Below are 11,481 nucleotides of genomic sequence, written 5' to 3'. Positions count from 1 at the left end.
GGCTAACACAATAAACAATTGTAAATTTCTTCTACCCACCCAACAGCTATACTGAGTGTTGGCATTTTATGGAATGCTTCTTCTTGTCAAGTTCTGCTTCATTGGGCTCATTTTAGGGTCAGTGAGGAAGTAAAGAAAAGTTGATGTTGCATTTAGATGCAATTTTAAACCACCTGAAATTGGGTAGTCTTGCGCATAAAGAAGCCTGTGTAGGTGAGTGGGCACATTTTCGTACTCTGCCAGCAGATTCATATTTGATGAAATAAAAGGCAGACAGAGGTCAGAGACCAGACTCAGTTTTAGGAAACAGCTCAAGTCTTTCATAATGGATAAACTTCAGACCATCCCAAAAAATTGTTTGTTATGCAGGTCTTCAAGAAAATATTGAATTAGTGAACATCTAAGTGCACTTAAAAAGTAACACTGTGAAATCTTTAGCACCTATCATTGCATTTATGAGCCTTAAATTGAGATTTTATTTAATGTCTTTCTAAAACAGATTGTCGCTAACTTTACTCCAAATCAAAGTTTTGCATAGAGTAGTTTATAGTTTTTGACCACAGCTCCAACAGGGTACGATGTCAGCTTTTTTACTAAATAGAATTTATAATAATAATAATTATTTACAAATGTATCCTCTGGTTTTCCAGTGATTTATAGTCATAAATTATACTTAATGAATTGTATTTTTTCCAACCATTCAAGTTTCTTCCAATTTACTGCGATTTGCTTCAGTTTTGTGATAAATATTTCTCATTTCATTAAGCTCAGTTGGATTTTTCTCAGGAAAATGTGTTTTTCTGTCAAATACAGTGAGTCCTTTAAAAGATCTATCTTATAAATATCCCTTTATTGAAGGATATTTATTTTCAGTTTCAGAAACGGCAAGACAATTAGGAAACTACATGTACGGTATACTGTAATGAATTAATATGAATATGTTGCAGGAGCATCTGGAACAATTTCTATGCCTCAAAACTTCCACCTGCTTGCCTGATTTTAGTAATTCGATGATCTGCTGTGTGGAAAGCAATTACATGTTAAATTTTTGCATTGCATTATAATAGACAGCCTGTGAGGTCTGTGTACACAATGCCTGGCCTACATATGCTGAAATCCACAAAGGAGATTAATGTAATTCAATGCTGTCCAACCCACACATTAAAATGAACAGTATTTTCCACATGAGACTGCTGTGAGACCAGAGCTGGACCATCACTGGCTAGGCTCGGCCAGCTCAACAGAATCTCTGCGATTCCAAAGCATAAAGACAATGAAGGCGTTGCAGAGGGTCGGCTCTGGGTGGACTCTGAGAGTCCACAAGTTAGATAGCTAGCACAGGGCATGAATAGATGGTTAGATGGATGGATAATTGGTAATAATTGGGTGTAGGACTGCAACTAACAATTGTTTCTATTATCGAGATGTATTGATCAATCATCAAGTCTACAAAATGTTTGAGAATTATGAAATGCCCTAGATGAGGCCTTCAGATTGCGTGTTTTGTTCGATCAACAGCCCAACATATTCAGATTGTGTGAAACGAAAGAAAGCAGCAAATCCTTACATTTGAGAGGCTTGAACCAGCAAATGTTTGCTCTCTGTCTTACCAGCTTGGGAAAGCTAACAGAGATTTTTCAACTGCCAACCCTTCTCTCATCCTCTCTCATGACCACAGCTCTTCATGGGAGGGTCTTTTTACTGGATACCGCCAAATCTAGTGAGACTGATCCGTAGTTAATTTATTTGTCCTGCCGGCAGGGAGGAGACTGATATAGTGATCTGGGCAAGGGATCTAGCAGGTTCAGTTGTATGTCAAAGGCAAGGTACTGCTGGGAGTGACTTCAGCGTGAGTCAGCCCTCCTTTGGTTCCCTCCTGTCTGTTTTACATCCTCTCCCTTTCTCACTAAATCTTAAGTCCACATACAATACAATAAATCCGCGCCATGTGCTGTAACAAAAGCCATCGACTGGGAGTATGAATCACTAGCATGGATATTAAAGCGTTAACTTGGAATAATAAATGCATAGTTCTGATAAACAATGTAATGTTCACACCCAGGTTTGCCTCCTACAATAATCTGGGTATTAGTTATTAATCTTCCTTATTCCAGATATGAAGGTGTAAGCACTTTCCTTTCAATTTCTTTCTGCAGAAACCTTAGAAACAAAGTCTATTCATATCCCTTATATCGATGTATCACCGTCATGATCTCATCAAAGAAACATGAGGTGGTAGAATTAACTCAGAGCACTAAATCCTACCCTGCTCCTCCCAATAACAGTAAAATTTCATATTTCATATAATGGGCTGTCCTTTCTTTGCACCTTTTTACCCCGCTATAATGGATAGTTCTCTTTCGGTATAGCTCTAGGTAGAGATATGGAAAGTGGCCAAACAGGCGAAGGCTTTCCAGGCTTTGGGTCCACTTCTTGAATGTCCTCCTAATAAGATATTGTTGTTCTGCAGTAGGGTTGGGTTCTGATGGCTAAATACATTTTTTATCCCTGTCTCCACAATATTACATCCATATGCTAAAATACATTTTGGAAGAAACAAGAGCAGCACGGATTATGTTTACTGGTACCATTTTTTTCCACACCAATTTGCTTGCAAAATTAACTAATTGCAATTACTAGTATTTAAACATAATTTACTTGGAGACAGGGTTTCCATTTCGAACCAGGTTCAAAGTTATTTTGTATACTATAAACAAATGTCTTATCAAATCTTTTATCTACTCTCTCAACAGCAAAGAATAAAGCGTCCAGGTATTTATTTAACTAAATAAGGATGTAATATGTCTAACAAAACTGTATGTAAGAAAAGTCTAACATCAGAACAACCTTTCAAAACACTAACATAGTATCACTGTATAAAGTCATTGCGGCAAAGGTATTTGCAAACAAATGCCCAATTACACATCCAGCAGACATGGCATATTGGCATTCCTTTGGAGTTATGTTTCTAGCAATCCAATGAATGTAAGTCATGTAATCACCCTTCTTCTAGCTCTGTTTTGGACTGTTTGGTATGCTGCTTAACACTAGAACCGCCAGGGTTCGTTGTATACATATAACCGCCTTAGTGGGTAAAATTTACCCAGTATAAAAATGCAGTGATTTTGTGATTGTTTCTGCTACACGTTGCTCCAACACACTTTGGGAAACATTCAGCACCTTGGCTGTGCTTTTCCTATAAACACTATCCTCATATTTTAGGCATTTACAGAATGTTTATTCTATTTTATTCATTGTCTTCACCGTGCAGGTCGATCACTTGCGCTGCGCATCTGTGAAGGGCAAGTTCACACGCGGTGGCTCTTTTGATGTCATCCACTCACCGCTGTTTTAGATGTTATAACCTAGTTATATTCTAAACACAGCTTGAATTTAAATGTAGCATACAATTTACAAAAACGACTGACTGTTGTATTGTTTTATAGGCGGTAATAATAATAGCCTCATAATGTCGGCTAGTTCTTACTGTTCTGCTTGTTTTTTCGGACTCCATCGGGCATCCAGAGAGTAGGCTAACACATAGCTACAAAGGTTTGAAAGTCCAAATAAAAGTAGGCTATTTATTTGAAAAAAACGATTATTATCGATTCCAAAGTTTATAGTAGATTTTTACCCAACGGAAAAATGTATAATGATTACTAAAGAATAGCCTACATCGCATTGGAAAAGTTATAGCCAATCAAAAAGCACATGAGGGAGCCGCACTTGAAGGGACCGCAGAACATACCGAAAAACTAGGCTACTGCAGCATTAGTTTTGATGATCATGTAGCCTACACAAACGGTATAAGCAGCAGCTTTTATGCATGTTTACTTCATACAAGTGGATCGCTGTCAGATAATGACCCGTCAGATGCAGAATCAACCTAGGACACAATGCCTGTAGCTAGTGGAAAAGGCATTGCCAATGGCAACAGAATGTTTATCTAAACCCGCAACATGAACAGCGCTAAAATGACTGTATTCTCTATAGGGGTAAATTTTACCCACTGGCGCTTATAGGTATAAATGCCCATTTTTTAAACCTGGCTTTATCTTGACATTTCTTAACAATAGGGAGTGCTACATACACACTTTTAGGAAAAGTCTAAAACTGGGGGACTTGAATAGGCTATTACATTGAAACAAAAATACATACAATCAAAAAACAGCCATGGGTAAATTTGACCCCATGGCGCTTCTATGTTCACCAGCTAATCAATTGCCTTTTTGCTGAAAACAGCTGCTGTTTTGCTGCTTCTTCGGCTGGAAACCACACTGGTGAGAGGGGCAACGATGAACAGAAAAACGGCAGAGTTGTGGGACATAAAACCAGAAAGTTAACACACAGAGTTTGGGCATAATTCCTTCGGGGTTTATCACTATAAGCTATACGCTTTCACATTAAATAGTCATTTGGTCCATTGTTAACGTAAAATAAAAATTGGTGCAGCTTTAAATATTAAATTATTTATTAAATATTACTCTAAATTACTGAAGACTAAACCTAAATTCATTTAATGAGGGATTTCCTAAGGTTTCAGATTCAATACTAGATCCAGGTTTAAGAAAATGCTATTGCCCCCCAACCTTGTTTGTGAGGTAAGACTAAGAGACAATATTTTTCAATTCTGTTTATCTAGCTCATGTCAGAAGTGCGAATATCATTAATTGGATTATCTGTATTATTGCAGAATAACTGAGAAGAAGTGCTGTGATGCAGGGCTAAGCAAGGGTCTCCTTTAACACCAGAAACTCATTCAGAAGCTGAACATGCAAAATCAGCAGGCTTTAGGTTAGCCACCTTGAAGAAGGCCGGACATTGAAATTTACTGCCTGTACTCTATATTTAGAGTTAGTCAAAGAGGGGTGGAAAACTCCCATTTCCTTGTTTTCCAGAACAGGGTGGCAAGAAGGGCTGTTGGTCAGACCTCACCTGAGCAAGGCTGTTTAACTGTAGCAGAAGGGCTGTTTTCAATCTAAACCAGACACTTCCTCCCCACCTTCTTGCTGCCAGGCCTGATTCAATAAACATGCGCTTTATTTACTCCCTGCTGCAGCTTGACAGGTTGTCCATGAAAGTGGGTACCTGGGAACGCAGCAGCAAGCAAAACTTGTGCTGGTAAATGTGAAACTCTGCACAGGTTTCAGCCATCATCAGCCTGTGTTGATGAGTGGGAATGGCTCTTGCAAACCCTGCAAAAGACTATTCTCCCAGAGTTAATTTGCTCATATTTCACAGTTATCAGCTGGGACTGGTGTTGTTGAATTGTGCTTAAACCTAAAGACTTGTTTTGTTTCACGCTGGTCCCATTCTTCCTGTCTTGAATATTAAATACTTAAGCCTTTTTGTTTGTGCTCCCTCAGGCAAACTGCTACTACCACGGTGAGGTGGAGGGTCATGTCAACTCGGACGTCAGCCTCAGTACCTGTGCTGGTGTTAAGTAAGTGTATCAAAATATTCTTTCATTTTTGTCATGACATTACCACAGGTCTCTGTGATAAACATCCGAAGTAGCCGGAAATTAACTACTGCAGGGAGAAGGGATGGGGATCGATACCCGGTTCTAAAAGGACCCGGTTCCAAACTTTCTCAAAACCCGAAAATCAATAAGGGTGATATTGCTATTGAGACTCTCGGGTCCTTGCAATGTAATGTCATGTCTCGAGCATTAAATCTGGTTTAACTTGAAACACGATGAATAAAAAAACTAATGTTTATTTATTGATGGCACCGAAATGTGGTATTAAACAGGCTTGCGGGTCGTGCGCATGCGCAGAACCGCTAAATAGCACATCTCGATAGGTAGCATAAATCGACAGAACACCGGGACAGTTTATTAATATTAAATTGTTAATTTATCAATACACCTGTGTGTAGGTTCAACCTGTAGAAAGGGTTAATTTAAACTGCTTTGTCCTCAGTCTCTTATCCTGTATGTTTTATACAAGCACAGCTAACGTTCGCTTGGCATTAGCCAAATGTTATGAACAAGCTAAATACGCTGAACAAAATTATAAATGCAACACTTTTGTTTTTTTCCCCATTCATCATGAGCTGAACTCAAAGATCTAAGACTTTCTCTATGTACACAAAAGGCCTATTTCTCTCAAATATTGTTCACAAATCTGTCAAAATCTGTGTTAGTGAGCACTTCTCCTTTGCCAAGAAAATCCATCCCCCTCACAGGTGTGGCATATCAAGATGCTGATCTGACAGCATGGGTATTGCACAGATGTGCCTTAGGCTGGCCACTCGAAAATGTGCAATTTCACTGTATTGGGGTGGTCTGGGGGGTCCGGAAACCAGTCACTATCTGGTGTGACCACCATTTGCTTCACACAGTGCAACACATCTCCTTCGCATAGAGTTGATCAGGTTGTTGATTGTGGCCTGTGGAACGCTGGTCCACTCCTCTTCAGTGGCTGTGCGTAGTTGCGGTTAGGTCGAGACCCCGATGAGGACGAAGAGCATGCAGATGAGCTTCCTTGAGAGGGTTCCTGACAATTTGTGCAGAAGTTCTTTGGTTATGAAAATCGATTGTTGCAGCAGCTGTCCGCGTGGCTGGTCTCAGACGATCTTGGAAGTGAAGATGCTGGATGTGGAGGTCCTGGGCTGGTGTGGTTATGCAAGGTCTGCCGTTGTGAGGCCGGTTTTATGTACTGCCAAATTCTTTGAAATACCTTTGGAGACTTATGGTAGAGAAATTAACCTTCAATTCAAGGGCAACAGCTCTGGTGGACATTCCTGCAGTCAGCATGCCAATTTCACGCTCCCTCAAAACTTGCGACATCTGTGGCATTGTGCTGTGTGATGGAACTGCACATTTTCAAATGGCCTTTTATTGTGGCCAGCCTAAGGCACACCTGTGCAATACCCATGCTGTCTGATCAGCATCTTGATATGCCACACCTGTGAGGGGGATGGATTATCTCGGCAAAGGAGAAGTGCTCACTAACACAGATTTTGACAGATGTATGAACAATATTTGAGAGGAATAGGCCTTTTGTGTACATAGAGAAAGTCTTAGATCTTTGTCAGCACATAACTGACAGTTAACGTTAATTACTGATGCACCTAGCTAAGCAAGCTTGCTAGCTCCACACGCGGCCGTTAGCTCCACCACCTCGTCCAAATATGGCCCCGTTTTTTGCCGCTGGTTGCAAAAAATCTAAATTGCGGAGCCCTATCAGCCAAACTTGAGGCTTCAAAATGGCAGTCCACAAACCAACGGGTGACGTCACGATGACTACGTCCACTTCTTATATACAGTCTATATTCCAAACACTAGCTACCCTCCAGGCAGTCAACGGACATGAATTGTTGTGATGTAGAGACAGTGCTCAGTTACAACTTTATGGATGAAAGATACATTTGGTACAAATTAATAACTCACCACTCTGAAACTCTTGCTTCAGTCTATGTTGCTAAGCTGGTAAGGGGGTAGCACAGCTGTGTTTACCTGTTTCTCACACCTGCCCTTCTCTGCTTCTGATTGGCTAGTAGTCCTTAACTAGGTACTATGCATGTGCAGCTCCCAACAAAGATCTTGTAGAAGAAAGATGCATCACTCCATAGCTAAAATAAAGCGTTCAACACACAGGATGAAAAGAGGAGCTGCAACAATGTGCAGTGAGACAAAAAATATGGTGTTTTTTGAAAATGAAACCATGTAAACCTGTTCTGATACAACCCCTAAATATGATTTTGAACCTGAAAATGAGCATAATATGACCCCTTTAAGTTTCAAATGAGGTTTCACTGTAGAAAGGTTCAGACAATTGCCATTGTCTCACTGTTCACATAGCTGAAAAGAAGTCTCATAGGGCAAGAAACACTAGCATTCAGAAAATCACAAGGTTTTAAACAGTCCCAGCATAGCCACATTTATTTGGACTTGCCATCATACTTAGTTTGGACAGAGTTTTTCCTGTAAAAGGAGTGATTATTACCAACATGTCTGGTGCACAATTTTCGCTTTATCTCCAAATAAAGTGGTTTAGATAATGTGGTTAAACTGCTGGCTTTTTTACAACCTCACTGAACAATTATTTTGGTGAGCACAATGTTATCAAAACCATTACTATTGTCACCAAAACTACGACAATTCAGACACATGTTGTAATAAATAGGGATTCTTCTCTTAAATCTACAGTCTACGACTCTGAGGAATTACAACAGAACTTTACTGCATTATTAAGCTGATATGGCACCCTGTATATACTGTTGAAAAGCAGTAAACTTACATTTTGTAAGGCTTTATACAAATGAGGAGTTCCAGTGTTGGAAACACTCTGTTTGCAGATGTCAAACAGGAGTAATGATTGCAGTAATATCATTGGAAACCATCAGGAATGTTTTTACAAACCAGCCAAAAGTCTACACCCTCCGCCAAGTGATTCTCCTGATTGAGAAGCCCTTGCTGTTGACCTGGGTCTTAATATATATGTAGTTATTCATTTCAGTTTTTCTGCAACTGGTCTGCACAACGACAGATGTACTGAACTTTTTTGACAGAGAGCTACACATTGCTTTGCTCACCGAGATAAATTGATCTTGGTTTGGGTTGGCAGTGTTCATGCTTTCTGGGGGGGTTAGTATGAGTTCTTGAGAATATTGTGCAAGGACTGTGAGAATCTCACAGTTTGTCCAGACTCACTGGATGAGGATGTCACTTTAAATCACAGAGGTCCCTGTTAAAACATGAGAAAAGTTAAGAAAGAGGAAACAAAGCCCACATCTATGCAAAAACAAATGCGATTCTTTAAGCAGAATGTCTTCCACTTGATCATGAAGTGCTAATTCAAGTGGTAGGGACTATTATTACACAGCATCATATTGACTGATCATCTTTTCAGGTTATGTTAGGATGTCAGCCAAATCAAGATTAACATTCTAGTTTCTTTGCTGCATATCTGATATGTTTCAGTGCAATGCAGTATTTGAATAATAAACAGAATATGACGTGGCACCTTGTCTAACCTCTGAGAGATCTTTCCGTGCACTTCTTCCTCTCTCTGCAGGGGTTTTATATCTTTTGAAGGCAAATCCTATGTACTGGAACCATCTTCTGATCACTCTGATGGGACTCACTGGATCTACAGAGCCGAACACCTCAATTTTGCTCCTGGCACCTGTGGCCATGATTTCAACATATCCTATCCCACCGAACATGCAGACAGCGGCCCGTTCCAGACTTTCAGCACAAGGGTAAAGATTATTAAACTGTCTGCATTTTATCTTCAGCAACAAGTAAACATTTTTTCTGTCTTTGTAAGTATATTAGTCTTTGTTGAGAGTAGAGAGAAAACACTTCTGTTTTTGCCCCCATTCACCATGAGCTGAACTCAAAGATCTAAGACTTTCTGTATGTACACAAAAGGCCTATTTCTCTCAAATATTGTTCACACATCTGTCAAAATCTGTGTTAGTGAAAATTTTATTTTAAAGGCCTTCACTGTATTTAGTTCAGCCGCCTCACTAGGTATTCAATAGGTTAAACTGATCAAACCTGTTTCACTATAGACACTGGAAATCGATGAACCACTTTAAACCCTTTAGTGAGTATAATCAATAAAGCATTTTATGAACATTATTCATAGCTATATATTTATTTATGGGTCTGACGTTGACATTCAAGTTGAAATCAAATAAGAGATAAAAATCAATATAAAACATCACCAAGTCAATAAATAAATAAATAACAAAAATAGGCATCACACACTAAAAGCCTTGCTTGCCATAAAGGCCCTGTCTCCTTTGGTTTTCAGCCTAGACCTTGGAGTGGTTAGCAACACCCTACCAGAGGATCCCAGTCTGCATCCTGGCTCATAGGGGTGAAAAGAGAGACATAGGAATGCGACCAGCCCATGCCTGGCCTTAAAAGTAATTAAAATTATTTTAGTCCCTAAAAGAAACAGGCAGCCAGTGCAAGGATGCTAAAACTGGAGTGATAGTGCAGCATTTTGAACTTATTGTGGGCGGTTGATTAATTTCTGCCTGAGACAGGTATGGTATTGTAAGTGCCCTGTTATGTATTTGAGAAGCTACTACTTGTTGAATTATTCAGTCATTCCTTCCATCTGATCTAACAGTGTCCATTAGTTCTCTGGGGTGTGTGTAGAGCGGGGGTTGATAAATGCCTGTGGAAAGTACATTGGCTGTTAAGTGACAACATTTGCTCTGAAAGCGAGATCAGCTGCTAGCTTGTACACCATCCCTTCATCAGGACCCATCCATCCAGAATTAAACAGATTGCTTTTTAGAAACCACACCCTAACCCTAACCGTACACAACTTCTTACTACCCCACTGAGCAGAGGGATAAATTATAAGGGCCATGGTCCCAGGGAGTCTCTATCCTCAAAGAAGATTGAGCTTTAAAGATGATGAGTGCTGGTAAGTGGAAAACATAGATTCCAGTGATCTCTATCTGACTTGTAAGGGATGGCAAGAGTGGACGAACATGGCTGATATAACAGGTCAATACAAAGAGACACAGAGATGGGTGGTGTAAAAGATGAAACAGATGTTCAAGGACGCAAAGGGAGGGTATGCACACATATCGTTGGTGTGATGCTGCATAAATGTGAGGGACTTTCCATTTTCTTAAAACTGTTTTTAATTGTTTAATCATTTCATTAAGGGTACATTGAGATTGAGTGTATTTTCGGGGAGCAGGCCAAACATGTGGCTGCGCTGGCTAAAACGTCCAGTACTTTCACATTGTTAGTTTTTATTTATTCATGCAGTATTAGTGTTTTTCTGATGTTTTACTGTACTGTTTGATTCCTGTTGACAATTATAGTGCTGGTTTCAGTGGTAAGCATTGTCTTGTGTTATGAGGGCTGCAAAGATTCTCCACAAGTGAAGAAATCCTGACAACAGCACAATGCAGAAGTTCCTGACTGACAGAAACAGAGGAAGAAAGAGATAAAATAAGGAGAGAAAACCTCATATTGATTTATACCAGTGTGGAAATTATGGTTTAATTCTCCTGCATAAGTGTTATTTTCTCCATGTACTTTATGTAATATTTTTTATCTGATCACAATATCCGCTTTCATTTGTTTAAAATAAAATGTCCCTATCCCTTCTAAAACAACAAGAGATATCAGGGGTAGAAGGGAAAACATCTCTACTAAGTGAAGACAGATGAGGTTTCTAAGGGAGGTGGTCAAACATGGTAATCCCACAGGTGATTAAAATTGTGAAAACAGATAAAATGGTGATGGTTGTTTTCAAAAATTGTCCCTTACAACCAGAGGAGAAAGAGGTACACTGGTAAAAAGAGAATATAAGGTCTGAGAGAGATAGAGAGTAGAGGGCTAGCTGACAGGAACTGCATGAGTACCTGCAAATCTCTGTTGTCACAAGATGGACTATATATATGTGTGTGTGTGTGTGTGTATATATATGTGTATATGTATGTATGTGTGTATGTATGTGTGTGTGTGTATATGTGTGTGTATATATATATATA

At 39.5% G+C, this 11,481-nt stretch overlaps 1 protein-coding gene across 6 annotated transcripts in view; it reads left to right on the top strand.

Annotated features, from left to right (window-relative positions):
* LOC123982729 (disintegrin and metalloproteinase domain-containing protein 12-like) overlaps positions 1-11,481 on the top strand; it is a 78,866-nt gene that overhangs the window by 39,042 nt on the left and 28,343 nt on the right. For all 6 annotated transcript variants that reach the window (XR_006828048.1, XR_006828047.1, XR_006828049.1 and 3 more), the window contains exons 5-6: positions 5,367-5,443; positions 9,024-9,210. Coding sequence is in view for 3 of the 6 variants with exons in the window: in XM_046068511.1 (XP_045924467.1) it covers positions 5,367-5,443; positions 9,024-9,210 (264 nt within the window). In the remaining 3 variants the exon portion in view is untranslated. The remainder of the gene's footprint in view (positions 1-5,366; positions 5,444-9,023; positions 9,211-11,481) is intronic.

Source organism: Micropterus dolomieu, linkage group LG14, assembly GCF_021292245.1.
Source record: "Micropterus dolomieu isolate WLL.071019.BEF.003 ecotype Adirondacks linkage group LG14, ASM2129224v1, whole genome shotgun sequence".
NCBI lineage: Eukaryota > Metazoa > Chordata > Actinopteri > Centrarchiformes > Centrarchidae > Micropterus > Micropterus dolomieu.
The sequence above is the reverse complement of the archived record's forward strand: the minus strand, read 5'-3'. Positions and strand labels throughout refer to the sequence as shown.